This window comes from Neofelis nebulosa, chromosome 1, assembly GCF_028018385.1.
Source record: "Neofelis nebulosa isolate mNeoNeb1 chromosome 1, mNeoNeb1.pri, whole genome shotgun sequence".
Lineage (NCBI taxonomy): Eukaryota > Metazoa > Chordata > Mammalia > Carnivora > Felidae > Neofelis > Neofelis nebulosa.
Window position 1 is genome coordinate 174014496 of NC_080782.1, and position 19009 is coordinate 174033504.

Genomic DNA, 19009 nt, shown 5'->3' on the forward strand with positions numbered 1-19009 from the left:
TCAAGATGACCCCTTCGTGCTCCCCATGGATGTGGTGAATGATTCCCACTGCACTGTGATGGCCAGTGATCATGTCGGGTGAGCAGGGAAGGGAGTCTTGCTCACAAAGGAAGCACGAGGTGGAGAGGCTGAGTGAGGGCCCCGGGGCCTGCTGCATGCTAGGATCCGGCAAGTTCTCCTGCGCCTTTCTTAGAACAGGAGCCAGCTACAAGTGCCTTGTAGGAAGGTGGTGAGAACTGGTGGAAATAATGTAACGCATCTAGTACGGTGCCTAATGCACCTAAGATACATAGCAGGTGGTGCTGTTCCAGTCCTACTCTACTAGCCAGGCAAATCACAGGCTTTCTGTCCTACAGTATGCTTCCTGTGCAACTGTCCTGTGTCGCCTCACAGGTCTTTCTTGTTCCCTCCAAGAAGACTTCCTCCTGCTGGTCCCTGCTCTCCCCTTTAATCCGGCCAGTCTCTAGACAGTATTGACAGAAGCAATTTGCTACAGAACTTCTGTTTTGGAAATGTAAGACCTTCTTCCCTCTTGAAGCAAATTTGAGATGCTGCACTTGAGTTGGATGTGTTCGAGTACACACAGAGGATGAAGGGGACGTCATGGGAGAGTCCGCATGCTTCCCGGTGTACTGCCCTACACCGAGTTGGGTTGGTTTTCATAATGATCACCTGGGAGAACTGAAGGCCTGAGTGACCCAAGGGACTCTCCTATGATGGTAGGGTCAGTTTACTATCTAAAGTGCAATAGGGGGGTAGGGGCTGAACTTTATGAACTGGGGTAGCTTGCCCGTGTTCTGAGTGCCCTTCAGGTAAAAATTTGGCAGTGTCTCACTTGTGGGGAAGAAAACCCTTTCCGCTGCTCCCTTCTTGATTAGGGAGACTGCAAATCAAAGTGGTAAAGGACAGATTCACAGGAGAAGGAGGTTTATAAGTGCGTGCACATTAAGTGATTGGAGGTGGCGGCTCATAGAGCTGACTTTGTAGGAAAAGTGGGGGTGGGGAGGACAGTGGGTTTATTTAGGAAAGACTATGGGTGTTTAGAAGAGCAAACAGGAGATAAGAAAGTTTGCGATAAGGTTTCTCTATAGACATGAATAGTCTTTCCTCCTCTGTCAGGACCAGAGTTGGGTTTTATGGGATTTGTGGTAGGTTTATGCCCTTCCTCCCTCCTGAGAGCGGACCCACCCCAAAGAGGGACTCTGAGGGCAGCCTCATTTCTCTGAAGTTGCTGCCTCGGTCAGGTAAGGGAAAGCTGGGAAGCCTTCATTCTGTACATGTTGAATCTGCAATCTTCTTCAGCTTCAAATAATCTTGACACCAGCTCCAGGGCCCGGGTGAGTCCCCACGCACTGCTTTGCTCTGTGCCGATGCTCGCCTCTTTGCTGGTCTCAGTCTCCATCTTGAACTTCAAAACCGCATTGCCAGCTGCTGATCAGCCATGTCTCCCAGAGTTTCCTGCCAGCGCCGCAGGAGTGCGAAGGGCCGTCTCTGCTTCCCTCCCCCGTTCACCTAGTTGTCCTCTTGCCGACGTGTGTCTTCCTGGAGCCCTCATTCAGCGGGGCTCAGAATTGTGGAGCATCTTTGATTTGCTCTTGGTGAAAGGTCATCAGTGACACTTCTAGAATGCCTATTAAGTCTGGCCCTGACCTTCCACTCTGATTGATCTTTCTTTCCTTCTCTCTCCATTTATTGTCGTGTAGGTAGTTGCTGGTTATTTTCTGCTGTCCAGAAAGTTTGGTGATTTCCCATTATTGATTAAAATGAGTCGAAACTCCCATCAACTGGCATTCAAGGACGTTGGCCTCATTCTGGGCTGCTTTAGTGGTACAGGGTCTCTTGTTGGTTCCTGACCATCTACTTCTCCTCCCCATCCGCGCCTGCTGGAAACACACGCCCTGCCACCCCTGTCCTGGGCCACCTGTCACAGTCCTTCAGAGCAGTGCAGGCACCTCTTCTCTTCTGGATCCCATCAGAACCTTCTTTTCATTCTGAGCAGGCGGCATCTCCCGAAATCCCACCGCATCTCGTGTCTCTATTGTGGTAGACACCACGGACTGTCTTATCATGGTTATTTGCCCACTTGTCTGTTATGTAAAGGTCCTTAAAGTCAGAACTCAGGTCTAACTCGTTTGTGCCGCCTCAGTGACACCGTGCGCACGGTAGGTGTCTGCATCACTTAAGAAATACTCGCATCTATGAGGCAGAGGCAGAATTACATGAGCTTTTAGGTCAGGTGCCGCGCTCTGAACCTTGAGTACCACTGGAAGGTGGCGTGAATGTCTAAAGCAAGGTAGGGCTTGGACTTAGATGCCAGTTTCACAGCCTCCCAGTGGGTGTGGTTGAAGTGGGGGCACTCTGAAGTTACTGTGGTAACAATAGCTAAAACGTGGGGGCACAGATTATGTACTAGGCACACCCCTCCAAGACAGATGTGCAGATGGGGAAATAGAGTCTCACAGCAGCCAGGGGACTAGACTCAGGGTCATAGTGCTGGTAAGGGTCAGAGGCAGGATTCAGATCCTCTCTCACCATTCTGTGTTCATGCACACCATCTTAGCAAGGAGGGTGCCTTTGCTTTAAAAACCATATTCTCAATCCCGTGTGTTCTGTGACTCCCACTTTTTTAAAGTTTATTTATTAGATGCCAGAGAAAGAAAACACATGCATGTGAGCCAGGGAGGGGCAGAGAGAGCAGGAGAGAGAGAGAATCTCAAGCAGGCTCCCAGCTGCCAGCCCAGAGCGGGACTCAGGGCTCAAACTCATGAACCGTGAGATCATGACCTTGAATGGACACCAAGAGCTGGATGCTTAACCGACTGAGCCACCCAGGCGCCCTGACCCCAGTTGTTTTAATAAAACCTGCTGTGTTGTTGATGTCTTTGGGCTCAGCCTTTATTATGGCTCATGGATCTGGAGGCCTCTGAATGCAGTGCAGGTGCAGAACAGAAGTTTGTTTTAGAATTCCTGCTGTAAAAATCCTGTTAGCTGAGCGAGGTCCACCCCTTCACTGCCTTGTTTTTTTCTTTCTTTCTTTTTTTTTTTAAATTTTTTTTAACGTTTATTTATTTTGAGACAGAGAGAGAGACGGAGTATGAACGGGGGAGGGTCAGAGAGAGAGGGAGACACAGAATCTGAAACAGGCTCCAGGCTCTGAGCTGTCAGCACAGAGCCCAACGTGGGGCTTGAACTCACGGACAGCGAGATCATGACCTGAGCTGAAGTCGGATGCTCAACCAACTGAGCCACTCAGGCTCCCCTTCACTGCCTTGTTTTAACCTTTTTTCTGGGTATCTGAGGGTTGTTAACATGGGGAGCCCTCAGTGTGGGGACCAGCTAGGTCACTGATCAGATGCTTAGGAAGTGGTTACAAATAGTTCCGAGCAAGCTTGCCTGTAAGTGGTATCATGACTGATGTGTTGACACCAAATTACTTTCTGCAAGCAGAAACTGCCTAAAGCAGACTCAAAGCCAAATGAGGAAAGTGCTGTGTTTGCGGCTCATTATGAGAGGCTAATTTCCCTAATATGTTAAAAGTTACTACATCTGAAAAAAAGTCGGAAACCCAGTAGAAAAATGGACAAAGGATATGAATAGATGGTTCACAGAAAAGAAAATAATACGTGGCTCTTCAGTATATGAATGTGTTCAAGCCACAGTAAAAGAAACTCTCCTTTTTTATTTTTTCTACTTAACGGATTCTGTCTTCATTTTCTAGGGCTGCCCTAACAAAGTAGCACAGCCCTGGTGCCTTCAGCAGAAAAATGTGTTTCCTCGAAGTTCTGGAGGCTGCAAGTCTGAGTTCAAGGCATCAATTGACAGGATTGGTCCCCTCTGAGGCCTCTCTCCTGCCTTGTAGACACCTGACTTCTCCCTTCTTCACACCGTGTGCACCTGTGTCCTGTCTTAGAAGGGCGCCAGTCACATTGGATTAGGGTCCACCCTAATGACTTGATTTTTAACTTCATTACCTGTCTAAATACCCAGTCTCCAAATAGAGTTGACCCTTTGAACTGCTGAGGTCTGCTTACAGGCAGAGTTTTTACAGTTCTGTAAATTTATTGCCCGAATAACCTTTTCGCTAGCTTTATTGTAAGACTGCAGTGTGTACTACATGTAACATACATGTTATGTTATGCCTGTTAACAGTGACCAGTTAGTTGACTGTTCATGTTCCTGGTAAGGCTTCTAGTTAGCAGCAGGCTGTTAGGAGTGAGGTTTTTGAGGTGGATTCATGACTTCAGGAGGGTGTGTGGGAGGGTGGTACTTCCCCAGTCCCTGTGTTGTTCAGGGCTCACCATTACAGATCTGAGGTCCTGGGGCTTAGGGCTTCAGCATATGAATTTGGGGAGGGGAGCAAAATTCAGTTTATAAAAATGACAGAAAAACATTACACCTAATTGGCAAAGGAAGGAAGAAATTAGTACTCCTTTGTTCTTTGAATTGTAATTTGTCATTATTTGGTGAAATTCTAGGGGATTCCTTTGATCTCAAAATTTGCCTTCCAGGAACTTCTCAAAATGATAGCATGTTAGGGTTCTTCTTGACGCTTGGCTCATGACAGCAAAAGACTGGGAACAACTCAATGTTGTCACTATGGCATGCGTTAGTTATGGTTTAAGAAAAGAGGAATTTTTTTTTTTTAAGTTTATTTATTTTGAGAGGCAGAGAGAGCAGAAGAGGGACAGAGGAGAGAGAGGGAGAGAGAATCTCAGGCAGGCTCTGTGCTGTCAGTGCGTCGTAGCCCGATGCGGGGCTTGAACCCACGCACTGTGAGATCACGTCCTGAGTTGAAACCAAGAGTCGGATGCTTAACCGACTGAGCCACCCAGGCGCCCCAAGGGGGATTTCTTGATGGACAGATAGCGAATGCTCTAAGAAGAAGCAAGGTAGAGAGCCGTGTATAGAATGTTGCCATCTGCGTAGAAGGGGAGAAAGAATTCATGGGTATTTGGGTAAAATATTTCTCTGAGGTTACACCAGATGTGGGGGTGGAGGCTGGACAGCTGGGGGCCAGGGGTGAGAGGGAAAGTTCTCAATGTATACGTTCTGGTACCTTTTAAATTTTGAATCTTGAATTTATTAGAGGAACTATTTTCTTTTGTTTAGGAGAAAATTGTATCACAAGGTTGTTTATAATTTACGTTTTTTGAGGTGGTTTTTAAAAGTTTATTTATTTATTTTTAGAGCAAGGAAGGGCACATGAGCAGGGTAGGGGTGGAGAGAGGGAGAGAGAATCCCAGGCAGGGTCTGCACTGTCAGCACAGAGCCCCACATGGGGCTTGAACTCATGAACTGTGTGGTAGTGACCTGAGCCAAAACTAAGAGTTGGATGCTTAATGAATTGAGCCACCTGTGTACCCTTTGAGGTGAGTTTTAAAAAATGAATTTATTCTGATTAAAATCATTCTTAAGAAGCTGATTTATTTTTTTCCCCCACAAGTCATGGTTTGGAAGGGCCGTGATTCCACATCTGAGCAGTGACAGTGCTTGATCACTTGATCACAGAGAATGGGTCAGGTGTGTCCCTTGAACCGACCATCCTTCCTAGACATCCTTGCCTCAGAGTTTGTAGGGCAATAATTATTTTTTTTTTTTCATTGTGGTGTAGAATGTGTATGAATCATTGTTGCAGATTTTATTTTGCTCAGATCCTCCCATGCAGAGAACTACTATTTAGTCTTGTTAATTGGGCTCTTTTGGTTTTACCAGGTTATTTTAAGGCATTTATGGGCGATGGTGTTGATAAAGCTAATAGCACTTTGTATGTGTTTAGTACCTTGAACTTTGCAAAGTGCTTTCACATTCATTATTTCATTATATTGTCAGTTGAATTGTGAGGTTTCGAAACAGAGAGATTATTACCATCTTTTTCTGGATGAAGAATTCGAAAGCTTCAATGCCTTGCAGTGAGTGATAACCTTCGAGCTGGAGGTTTCATTCAGGGTTATAAACTGGCTCTGCTAAGAATAAGGAGAGAATTAATGGTTAGAGTTGGTGGTCCAGTCATACTTCAGGCTTATTGACATTGATCGTGTAGTTCAGGGGTTTTCAGTGGGGGTGGTTTTGGCCCCCAGAAGACATTGGTGATGTCTGGAGACATTTTAGGTTGTCAGGACTGGGGATGTGCTGTTGGCCTCTAGTGGGTAGAGGGGCAAGGGTGCTGCTGACCAACCCCCAGGGCTTGGGACTGCCCCCACCGGCTCACCCAGCCTCGAATGCCGAGGATGAGAGAGCCCTGCTGTAGTCCAGAGGCAGTGAGTATGCCCTGCCCACCACTCTCAAAGCCTGTCTTTTTTTTAATGTTTGTTTATTTTTGAAGGAGAGAGAGACAGAGTGTGAGCAGGGGTGAGGCAGAGAGGGAGGGGGACACAGAATCCGAAGCGGGCTCCAGGCTCTGAGCTGTCAGCACAGAGCCTGATGCGGGGCTCGAACTCACCAGCTGTGAGATCATGACCTGAGCTGAAGTCAGGCACTGAACTGACTGAGCCACCCAGGCAGCCCTCAAAGCCTGTCTTACCTTCCCCCAGCTCATCCATTTACTGCTCCCTTTTGAATGTTTCTTTTAGGGTTGGTGGAGGTAGAAATTATCGGGAATCCTGACTGACGGGCCAGGTTAAGAGACCTTTTCTGTCTTGGGTTGCGTACGCGTGCATTGGAGGCATGATGCTGCCTGCGGGGTGTGCTGCCCAAGGCGGCACAAGTTACACCTGCACCAGGGGCTTCTCTGTATCTGGAGATCTGTCCTTCACTCTGTCCCTGGTTTTCATACTATGCACAGCATCTCTGTCCTGATCCAGGTGGGGAGGTAGCACAGTTTTTCTTAGCACCCTTCTCTTCTGCTGGGAAAGAGAAACCAGCAGCTGGGGGTTCTGGTTTGGGAATTCTAGCCAGGAGGGGAGGAGCGAGGCAGAACCCACAGCTTTTAGGGCTCATCAGGACCATGGGGGAAGAGTCAGCCTACAGAAAGGGACAGTGATTGAACACAGGATGGGAGCTGTGGAGGAGAACGAGCATCCAAGGGAAGGTGGCCACTGAATGATGGCGTCGGTGGGACTGGGGGTCGCTGGTGGGAAAGGGCTGTGCTGGGTCACGCATCCCTAGAATTACTCACGGGTTCCTCGCCACCAGAGCCGTGACCAGTATCCACATCACTAGTGGGCCTTCTTGCCTGCCTGCTCGCTGTGGGTCAGCCACTGTTGACAGCAGAGGCTTGGAGAGGAAATACCTGCCTGGGCCCCTCAGGTTGTAGGAGGGCTCAGGACCCACACCCTGGTCTGGATTGTCCCCGAGCCCAGGGGGCTCCTCACCACCTCATGGATGCTCCCTATCCAAGTGCGGTGTGGAAATTGGCTTACTTGTTGGTTTTCAAGTGAGTATCGCTTTAGGATTTGTGTTTAAAAAAAGAACTCTGGGGGCGCCTGAGTGGCGCAGTCGGTTAAGCGTCCGACTTCAGCCAGGTCACGATCTCGCGGTCCGTGAGTTCGAGCCCCGCGTCAGGCTCTGGGCTGATGGCTCGGAGCCTGGAGCCTGTTTCCGATTCTGTGTCTCCCTCTCTCTGCCCCTCCCCCGTTCATGCTCTGTCTCTCTCTCTGTCCCAAAAATAAATAAACGTTGAAAAAAAAAAAAATTAAAAAAAAAAAAAAAAAAAAAAAGAACTCTGGGGGGCCTGGGTTGCTCAGTAGGTTAAGTGTCTGCCTCTTGATCTCAGCCCAGGCCTTGATCTCAGGATTGTGAGTTCAAGCCCTGTGTTGGGATTTGCACTGGGTGTGAAGCCTACTTAAAAACCAACAAACAAACTCTGGAAGTCATGGGGGCCTGGTGGCTTCAGGAGAGACAAAGGGAAAAGTCACGGAGTGGACAGTGGTGAGGACACAGACACAAGCATTAGGCTGGGCCTGCTTTCCTGGAAAGCTCCCTGAAGATTACGGTAGCCTTTGGGCTGTCGGAAATTGGCTGCCTTGCAAGGGGGTGGATGAAAGGCTGCACTGCTGTCCGTCCTCCCCTTCCCCCCAGGAGTCCTCACCTTTGCTCAGCTCCCAGGGAACCTGGGCCCTGCACATCCCAGGGCTGCAGGCAGAGAGAGGGCAGGGACCTGTTCCCGCGGCTGCATGCTCTGGGCGCCTCCTAGCTGACACTGGGGTGTGCCACGTGTGACGCTGCGGTCCCTGATCCCCACATCCAGCTGTTCTTGAGGATCACCACCTGAGGTTCTTAAGAAGGGGAGCCCCCTACTCCGACCCCCGTGCCTTCCATCCGCTCCTTGAGAGATTCTGGTTCAGTAGGCCCTGAACCTGCTGCTTCTGCGTGGCTGCCGCAGGCTGGGACGAACTGGGCCAGCCCCGCCCCTGTCTGCACCGGGAGGGCTTTTTCCCTGCACGGGACTCATGTGCACGCGCTTTCTTGCTGTTACGCATTTATGAAATTTTCCAGTTCCAAGATAACAGTGAAAAATACCCTGAGGTTATTTAAAATCTTTCCTAGTTTTGCTTTTGAAAAATAATTTCCTTTTTTTGTTTTCTTTTTTTCTGTAGGACACTAAATTGTGGATAATAATGGAATATCTTGGTGGAGGCTCTGCACTAGATCTAGTAAGTATCACACCTGACACCTAAACACGCCTGAGTTCTTCTCACTAAATCTGGGCTGTAGAGATGATTGTCTTTATCCGTTTCAGTTTCCCCCTTCAGTTGCATGAAAAAGGGACCAATATATATCCTTATAACATATATTTCTGCTTCTAATAATATTACTGAAGATTTAAGGTCTGCTTTTGAAGCCAGTTGTGTTGTTTCCTGGGAAGCCAGCGCATTCGTCCATGGAAGTCATGAAGGATTTTGCTTGTCATTATCTTACATAAGAACAGTTTGTTAGCTTGTCTTCCAGAACTGGTTTTAACTTCCGTGGAGCTGATACCCCATTGCTCTTCCTTATTTCAGATGATAGTTTAGCTTCCAAAATATGTGTGTCACATTTTCATTTATAACTAATTAGAATCAGGAATTTGAAAACTTAAAAAAATTCATTTCAGGAGTAAGACAGGCAGGCAGAGGAGGATGATCACAGAACAGTGTCACGTGTCGGAGCCGTGGCCAGACCAGGCAGGAGTGCACACTTCTGTTCTCGGGTGCACACTCAGAGCCCTTGCTAGCACTCACTGCGCGTGGATGGCGGAGCCGGCCCCGCACCCGTGGTCTTGTCCCCGGCCTGGCCCGGACCTCCCGTGCCAGTAGTGGGTGCCAGCCCATGTGCAAGATAGTGGAATCTAGGGATGGGTTGACTTCCCAGCCGTGGTCTGCAGCTTGCTTCTCTTGGTAGAACATGGTCACGTGTTGGCCTCTGACAAGGTGCTTACAAATAACTAGTGAATCATAAGCATTGCGTAGGTTGTCCTTGAAACACACTATGTGCAAAACAAGTTTTTAAAAAATGGACACAGTGGTTTTACCACTTGACATTTCGTCCCCACTGTGGTCGCACAGTGACACCTATGTCCGTGGCACTCTTTTCTTACCTGTCCTGGAAGGGCTGATTTTTGGGTGACTGGTAGTTTCTGGGACAGGCCTCATTTACCATTTTAGTGTTAGTAGGTGGGTCCTGTCTGGTGGACGCTTGGAGGATGATGGGTCTGCCCTTCTCCCTGCCCTCAGAGGGATTGCCGGAAGAAGCTGTGTGTCAGGGGTTACAGTCTTACATAGGTTTTATCCACTAAGGAAAGAGATGTCCTGTGGTTAAAAGATTTCTTTTTTACAGTGGGAGTAGGAGTTAGTAGTTTTGGGGGAAGGTAAGCCTCTAAAACTTGATGTATTTCCAAAGGTATTATGTACCCAATTTTATAATATCACATAATGTTATAAACCATAAAAGCAATTGGTCAGAGTAGTGTTCAAAAGGAAGTTTCCAGAAGATTTTTTTTTTTAATGTTTGTTTATTTATTTTGAAGGGAGAGAGCAGGGGAGGGGCAGAGAGGAGGGAGAGAGAAAATCCCAAGCAGGTTTCGCACTGTCGGTGCAGAGTCCGACTTGGGGCTCGAACCCACAAACCGTGAGATCGTGACCTGACCTGAAATCAAGAGTCAGATGTTTAACTGCCTGAGCCACCCAGGTGCCCCGCAAGAAGAAAATTTAATGTGATATCAACAATTCTGTTAAAATGAGAAAAGCAATAGAAGAGCCAGATAAACTGTTTTGACTTGCTTTGCATCTTTTCCATAAATTCACGCATGACACAAAGAGCTTTTCATTTTTGACTCTTTTGGGAAATACTACAGGAATGTAGAAAATTTTCTCATTTTGTATAATTAGATTTACTGTTACCTTGAGTGCATCTCGTTTGTGACATACATGAAATTGTTTGCGAGGACTCTTCCCTCCAATGTGGAGACCTTCAGGATGGCAGTTCTGGTCTCTCAGTGCTCTGGTTTATTCATTTTTAATGCCATGGTAATTGAATTTATTTAGTGGTAACTGTGTTTGGAAATTTGAAGTCTGTGAAATTTTAGACATTACAATTGGAAAGAGGTATAGAGTTCTCCATTTAAAAAATATCTCCTATATTAGGGCTCCTGGGTGGCCCAGTTGGTTGAGGGTCTGACTCTTGATTTTGGCCCAGGTCATGATCTCATGGGTCATGGAGTTGAGGCATGCTCAGCGAGCAGCCTGCTTAAGATTCTCTTGTGCGCTCTCTCTCTAAAATTAAAAAAAAAAAAAAAAAATTAAAAAATCTCCTGTAGTATCAGTCCCAGCAAACTGCCATCCACCTTCCACATTAATGGTCCTGGTGACAAGAACCAGGCACCCTTTGTTGGACATCCCTAATCATCTCATTTTAATTGATGGACAAATGGAAACACTCAGAACTTTGGTGTCCCACCTAGCAAATACAGCTGGACTTTGGGCCTCGTTGTGTCCAGTGGCAAAGCTTGTGGCCTTCCCTGACCCCACATGTCCTTCCTGTCCCTCTTACTTCATTGTACCTTTCTCGTATCCCCTTGCTGTTGGCATGTCCCCAACCTACAAAGATGAGGATATTTTAATAATAGGATACAAGAACTATTTTTTTTGAATGTTGAAAACCATTAGGATTATTTTGAGAGGGTCTATTATTTGTTTATAAAGGTTTTAAGAATGAGAATATTGTAGCATATACAGTTTGATACCGTATAGCTGAATGTACGGATTTGGGGCATTTCTCTGAAAAATTAAGCTTTTATTAAGTGTCTCTCTCTGTTAAGAGGCATAGTGCTAATATATGTATGTGCGACTTCGGAGGAGCCCCACAGGTGGGGTGTGTGGAGGGAAAGGAGACCAGGCAAGGACAGGGCTGTGCCACCCCCAGAGCATGAAGATCTTACTTGGCTCTTTCTTCACCTTTTGCCCTCCAGATGCCTCTTGTCTCTTCACGCGCTTAGTAACTGAGTCCGCTTGGGCTGCCATAACCAATTACACAGGCTGGGGGCTTCAACAGCAAACATCGATTTCTCATAGTTCTGGAGGCTAGGAAGTTCAAGGTCAAGGCACAGGCAGATCTGGTGTCTTATGATATGAGACAGATTTCAGCATTTGAATTTTGGGTAGAGGGGTGGACACGCAGTTCAGTCCCTAACACTAATGAAAACTAAGGTTTCAGTGTGGTCACAGGTATACAGCTGTCTCTCTGTTAACCCCTCCCTGTTCTTGGCCATGAGCATGTTGAAGTGTGTGTGCAGATTTTGTTTTTTGCTGTTTTACTCTGCATTGTGGTTAACAGGTCTTTTTACTTAGGCTCTGAGATATTAGTTAAATTTCTCTCATTGTATCTTTTTTTTTTTTTTTTTAAGTTTATTTATTTAGAGAGTGTGTGTGAGTGTGAGCAGGGTTGGGAGGGTCGGGAGGGGGGCGGCGGACAGAGGGAGATGGAGAGAGAGAATCCCAAGCAGGCTCCACGCCCGACTCGGGGGCTCAAACCCACAAACTGCGAGATCATGACCTGAGCCTTAATCAAAAGTCAAGAGCTGGACGCCCAGCCAGCTGAGCCACCAGGCACCCCACCTCGCGTTGACTCTTAATGACACTTTAGCCCGGGGCAGGAAGGTGGCCACCTGCCTTTAAGATTGCCTTTTAGCATGTCTGATAGTTAATTTTGGGGGGCTTGCTTTTAATTCTGGAATTGAGGTTCCAGGTAGAGGCCGGCTCCAGGTCAGGATGCGGGATAAAGAATTGCCTGGATGTTCCCTGGTGGGAAGTGGGGTGTTTTGGATGTAGGTAGGGAGCTGTCTGGGTGCTGAGAGGGCTTCCTCAGGTCCAGGCCACTGAGCCCTGACATACCAGCAGCGTCAGCTGTCGGAGCCCAAGAGAACTGCAGACCTGATCCTCTCTTGCTGTTCTGTACATTCAGAGGGGGCCCAAGAGAGGAAAGTGACTTTGCCCCAGGCTAAAGATGGTGGCTTCAAGACCAGGTTGAGATTTCTAGTCTGCAGCACGGCCTATAAGTAAATCTTGGGCTTTGCGGATGAGACAAATTAAAGGACACAACCGAAAGACTTCATTACTTCAGCTTTTGTTAACACAGATCTGCTCTTTGTGAATTACTGAGAGGCTGGCCCGTGCATGAACTCCCGGTCCTGTTGTCTTTGCCTGGGCATCTCTGTATCTGGTGGAAAATAAGCTGATGCTGTTGGAGCATGTGTGTCCCTTGGAGACTTCTCTTCCTCTTTCCTGGGGATGCATCCTTTTTGACTTTTGAAAAAAAATGCAATTGATTTTAACCTGTTAGAGCAGTAAAATATGGTATCTGGCATGAAGAATAATATTAGACACAATATGGCTTAGTTTTCTTTAAGTTTATTGTTATTATTATTTTTAGTAACCTCTACACCCAGTGTAGGGCTCGAACTCACGACCCTGAGATCGAGTCGCATGCTCTTCCCACTGAGCCAGCCAGGTGTCCCCAATGTAGCTTAGTTTTTAAGAGTCATGAATGTTAGAGTAAAATAGGCATATGTTTTATTTTGAATGCATGTGTGTGAAAGTGTTCAACCTGTTGAATTTTTTTTTAATTTGAAAGATAATTAAATAATAAATTGGAATTAAATGTTTGTAGGATCCTAAGCAGACTCTGTGCAGACAGCAGAGTCTGATGTGGGGCTCAAACCCATGAACCGTGAGATCATGTCCTGATAGATCATGTCCTGATGGAAGCCCTAGAAGCCACTGTGAGAAAACGCTGGGTTCTAGTTTGAAAACTAGTAAATGTAGATAATTTCTCAAGCTCCATCTTCTTCTGGGGTGCCGTGACTCGTGAATGTAATGGGTATCATGCAGTTAAAGACTTTGTAACTTAAAACGGGATAGGTTTCGAGTGAATTCATTTTTCATTCAGATAATATTTGTTGTGTGCCTGCCACGTGTCAGGCGTTGTGCTAGCCCCTGGGAGTTAGTGCAGTGGACGAGGCAGAAGGCAGTCCCACTGGCCCGGAGCCGTGCTCTAATGGGAGAAGACGGCTTGTTATATTGTATGTGGGAAAGTGCCATCAGGGGAAGAAAGCCAGGTGGGGTGGATTGGGAGGATTGGTGTGAGGATTAGGCCCGGACGGCCAGAGCCCAGAAGATCTGTAGGTGGTTAGGTCAGTCTGTGCTGCAGGAGAGCATCAGGGATGGGCTTGGAGTCTAATGAAGAAGGAACTGTGCTCCACAAAGTAGTCACTCTATCAGGCACACATGTTTGACAAACTTAAAAATGAATATGCAACATGATTTTATTTTACTTTAATTTTTTAAATATTTATTTGTGAGCAAGTGTGAGCGGGGGTGGGGCAGGGAGAGGTGGGGACAGAGGATCCTAAGCAGACTCTGCAGACAGCAGAGAGCCTGATGTGGGGCTCGAACCCATGTACCGTGAGATCCTGTCCTGAGCCGAAGTCAGACCCTCGACTGACTGAGCCACCCAGGCACCCCATGCAACATGGTTTTAAACGATCAGATGGTGTATTCATTAGTGTTAGGCCGAGCTGCTGTTGTAGTGGTCCCCAAACAGCATCTCACACAAGAGAGAAAAGTACAGTTGACCTTTTAACAACATGGGTTTTAACTGCACATGTCCACTTAACATGCCGATTTTTCTTCCTAGACAGGACAGTACTGTAAATGTGTTTTCTCTTCCTTACGATTTTCTTACTACCATTTTCTCTGGCTTACTTTATTGTAAGAATACAGTACATGATACACAGAACATACAAAATGTGTGTTAAGGGACTGTATGTTATTATTAAGGCTTCCAGGCAACAGTAGTTAAGATTTTGGGGAGACCAAAGCTGTATGCCGATTTTCAAGTACACAGGGGCCGGTGCCCCTAACCCCTACTTTGTTCCAGGGTCAACTCTCTTTCCGTCCCACATGTGGGGTCACTGGGCTCCAGTCCACATGGTCATCAGGGCCCTGCCCTGGAGGGTAGCTCTGCCATCTGTTACCCATGGCTTCCTGTGTCTTCGGTCACTGTCTTCTCTGGCTGCCAGTGTTTTCAGGGCCAAGACCAGGAAGGGGCAGTCGCTTCTGTGCATATTCCACGGGTGAGAACTTAGTCACCCGGCCAAGCCTGCTGAGCTGCTGCAGGAGCTGGCACGTGTGGCCTTGTTGGGTGGCCGTGTGCCTGGCAAATCATCTCTGTTGGAGTGGAGACGGGAGAACAGACCTGGGGGAGAGGGAGTTCAAAGTCACCCAGAGATGAGACTCCCAGAGTTTTTTCCTGGGAGTCTTTCTTTTATAAAGATTATGTGAAGAGTGCGCAGTCCTCCTACTGAGAGAGAGCACCTTGTTTATATTGCTTGGACATGTTAATGGTGGAGGGTGCTAATCTAGGACTCTGAGAACTTAGCCGGGCCTTCCCCACCAGTGAAGAACTCTGGTGCAGAGAACAGCCGAATACCTTTTACAGCAAACTTTGACACCATCGATCCTCTCCCTGTAAATAGACTGTCTCTCTTTGTCCCCTTCCCCCACTGCCCCCCCCCGCCCATGGCATATAAATCATTGGTGGGTAGTGTTTAGGTCAGATTTAAAAGGGCATGGCCAGACACACATTAGTCAGAGAGCCAGCTCCTAATGATTCAGGGGAAGATTTTTAAATTAGTTTTCTCTGTTCTTCTTATCTACCCTTGGTGGTGACACCAGGTGACTTTGCTGTTTCTTTCCTGAGACTTGATAACAGAAGGGAGGTGGTGGTTACCTCCAAGTGGCACCAAATGTTACTGATTACCTGCTTGGGTAGATACCTGCCGGAGGAGGGAATGGAACCCATGCTCTGAGGTGGGGTTTTGCAGGACTGGGTTACCCTTGTACATTGCGGTGCATTCCGGGCCAGCAGCCCTGCCTTCCCTGCCCTGTTCTCCCGGGTTACCAGAAAAGTGCCTTTCCTCTTTTTGAGTCTTAAAAATGTGTCTGACCCGTGAAGACTCAAATATATGTGGAGAAGACAGACCAGGCAGGGTTTTCAGATTGTGTTCTTTGGAACAGTAGTTCTGATGTGTATTTCTTGAAAATAAGACTCTTGGCCAGATAATTGTGGGGGAAAATTAGGTTCCGTGGAACAAAGTATGCAGCATGCTACCTTCGTCTGAGGTAATCTTTGGCAATCGTAATTAGAAATTGGGGGGCACCTCGGTGGCTCAGTCTCTTAAGCGGCCGACTCTTGATTTAAGCTCAGGTCGTGTTCTCATGGTCGTGAGATTGAGCCCTACATCGGGCTCTGCTTAACAGTGCAGAGCCGGCTTGGGATTCTCTCTCTCTGCCCCTCCCTCACTCTCACTCACTCTCTCAAAATAAAGGAAAATAAAATAGAAAAAGGAGATTGGGATCCTCCTTGGCAGGTTAGTTGACCCACGAGTGTGACCTCCGAGCGTGTAACACGCGGTAGGACCAGAGTGACTGGTGCGTCGTCCTGTTTGTGCATTGTGCACGGGGGACTGCCGAGGGGGACGGCTTGGTCCGGGCACGCGGCTGCCACTGCCAGAGTCCCCTGAGGCCCGCGGGTTAGGAGAGGCAGCCCGGCTGCCCCCCACCTTCCCTCTTTCATGCACGCAAGGGGGGTTCCCGGAGCCTCCAGCGGGGCCTGCAGCAGGGGCGGCCCAGCTCGCCCGATGGCTGGAAAGCAGCGCCAGTGGGAGTCCAGCCATCATGAAGGGAAATGGGGTGCCTCACTTGCCCCCATCTTGGGCGCCATCTAACAGCTGTTCGGTTACCATCATCCTGCAAAGGCCCTGAGACACGTCTGAGAAAGGGTACGTGTGTCTGTTGGAACGCTGCTCTAGAGAGGGTCTTAGCTGCCCTTCCCTTTGGATTAAAGCACATCTCTCTCTCTGTGTCTTTTTTTTTTTTTTTTTTTTTTTTTTTTGAGTAAATCTGTCAGCTTTAGAATTCCTTCACCTTTTTTTGTTTTTTTTTAGTTTTTTGTTATTTTTAAGGTTATTTATTTTGAGGGAGAGAGAGAGGGAGGGAGGGAGAGAGAGAGTCAGTCCCAAGCAGGCTCCATGCTGTCAGCACAGACCCCAACACAGGGCTTGATCCCACGAACCCTGAGCTCACTACCTGAGCCGAAATCAAGAATCAGACCCTCAACTTCCTGAACCACCCAGGCGCCCCACTTTTTTGTTTTTGGTTTTGGTTTTTTTTGAGTGTAGTTGACACACGATGTTACGTTAGTTTCAGGCATACATCATAGCGATTTGACCAGCGTGTTCCATACGCTGTACTCCCCGCACATGTGGCCACCATTTGGCAAAGTACATCACTGTTGCAACACCACTGAGTGCGTTCCCTGCGCCGTGGCTTTTATCCTTGTGGCATACATTCATTCCACACCTGGAATCCTGTCCCTCCCTCGCCCCTTCACCGTCTTGCCCAGCACTTCCCTCCTCCGGCAGTCACTAGCTTGTTCTCTGTATTTACAGGTCTGATCCTGTATAGCTCATCTGTCTTTTTAAAATTTATGCAGGGAAGGTCACGGGGTGGTGGCTTCCTTCCACGAAGTGTGAGGATTTGGGTGATGATAGCATCCCTGTCAGATCTAAAATGTGATTCTGAGGATTATCATATGGATAAAAAATTAACATAAATTATGAGAATTCTGTCCCTCTCTCTGAGGGCACCATTATTGGTCCTGTAGGGAGTGTTAGATTGTTGTGCTGATTTGTGGAACTATTAGGTGTGGTTGAATTCCCTGCTCTGAAGTAATGGTGGACTATTTACCTTGTCTGAGCTGCACTCTAGAACCTAATTTTTCCTTTTAACAGAGGATATATGAATTTGGCATTTCTTCCTTACATCTTCATACAATTATAATTTTAAGGCATCAGTATTAATTCTTTTGAGTTTCTCACAGTAAAGGTTTTCAGAGGTGATTATATCTTATTCTTATTTGGGATAATAGACTAACATATTTATTATGTGACCAAAAAAAAAAAATATCCCGCATCACTGGAATTGAGCCCTTTTCAGCTCTCTTCCCCCAGGTCTTAAAATTCAGATTGGAGGGGCGCCTCGCCTCTGTGGCTCAGTTGGTTAAGTGTCTGACTTTGGCTCAGGTCATGATTTCAAGGTTTGTAAGTTCAAGCCCCACGCTGGCCTCTGTGCTGACAGCCCAGAGCCTGAAGCCTGATTCAGGTTCTGTGTGTCTCCCTTTCTCTGCCTCTTCCCCGCTCATGCTTGATCTCTCTCTCTCAAAAATAAATACACATTTAAAAAAACTTCAGATTTGAAAAGTTCTGGTGCATGGGTAGCCTCAGACGGCAGTCGGCCCCCAGGCCACGACCACGGGTGTGGTGATGACCATGGTATGTGTTAGGATGGGGTACCCTAACTGTGAGCTCCCAGGCTTTGGTCTCTGGACTGAAGTCCCTCCCAAGCTTAGCTTGTTGGCACGACTGGGCTGACCACAGGCTTTCTCACTGGCCCTGCTTTGATTCTTAGCCAGATTTGCTTTAATTGGCAAACTCTTTTTTTCTTTGCTGCTTTCTTTACTTTTTGGGGGAGGGGTCTTTTAAATAGGTTTTCATTGTTCAGGCAAAATAGCTATTTGGAGTGAAGAAATTTTTATTTGATTTTTAAAAAATGTTTATTTACTTATTTTGAGAGAGCAGGGGAGGGGCAGAGAGAGAGGGAGACAGAGAATCCCAAGTAGGTTCCCAGTTGCCTGCACAGAGCCCGATGCGGGACTCGAACCCACAAACCATGAGGTCATGACCTGAGTCAAAACCAAGAGTCGGACACTTAACCGGCTGAGCCACCTAGGCAACCCTGGAGTGAAGATGTTTTTAGATTTGAATATTGTTCATTTAACATGGGTATTGACTGTGTTTGATCATCTCAAACTTCTCCTAAAATGATCATTTGAGTAACTTTAATAACTCTTTTCTTACTAGTTAGAACCTGGCCCTTTAGATGAAACTCAGATTGCTACTATATTAAGAGAAATACTGAAAGGACTTGATTATTTGCATTCGGAGAAGAAAATTCATAGAGATATTAAAGGTAAGAAAACATGTTGCTTTCCATGCCTCTGAAATCCTAAGGTGGGTGGGAAGGCCCAGTACAGGGGAAGCTTGTACTTCTTCTCAAAGGGAGGTTGTCCTGCACGTGTTCGAGGAGTGCCTTCAACCTGCCTGGGGTGGGGTGGGGTGGGGTGGGGCGGCTTTGAGGGGGATCCCACCGATCCTGCCCGCGTTGAGCACGAGATCTCGAAGACAAGAGACTGTACGTGTTCCGGAAGCACTAACGGGTGAAGCCGAGCAGCACGGAGCGTCAGGAGGTGTCTTGGGGTCTGTTTTTGCAGCTGCCAACGTTCTGCTCTCTGAACACGGAGAGGTGAAGCTGGCTGATTTCGGGGTGGCGGGGCAGCTGACAGATACCCAGATCAAAAGAAACACCTTCGTGGGTACCCCCTTCTGGATGGCGCCCGAAGTCATTAAGCAGTCAGCCTACGACTCCAAGGTAAGGGCCGACTCTTCCTGTTTTCTGGGTCCAGAGAGTTGTCTTTTGTG

The 19009-nt window shown here is 47.4% G+C and overlaps 1 protein-coding gene across 2 annotated transcripts in view; it reads left to right on the forward strand.

The window, feature by feature from the left end:
* The window catches only part of STK24 (serine/threonine kinase 24), a 125701-nt gene that overhangs the window by 83102 nt on the left and 23590 nt on the right, over positions 1–19009 (forward strand). For both annotated transcript variants that reach the window (XM_058744321.1, XM_058744310.1), the window contains exons 3-5: positions 8535–8591; positions 18392–18500; positions 18802–18959. In XM_058744321.1, coding sequence (XP_058600304.1) covers positions 8535–8591; positions 18392–18500; positions 18802–18959 — 324 coding nt within the window. The remainder of the gene's footprint in view (positions 1–8534; positions 8592–18391; positions 18501–18801; positions 18960–19009) is intronic.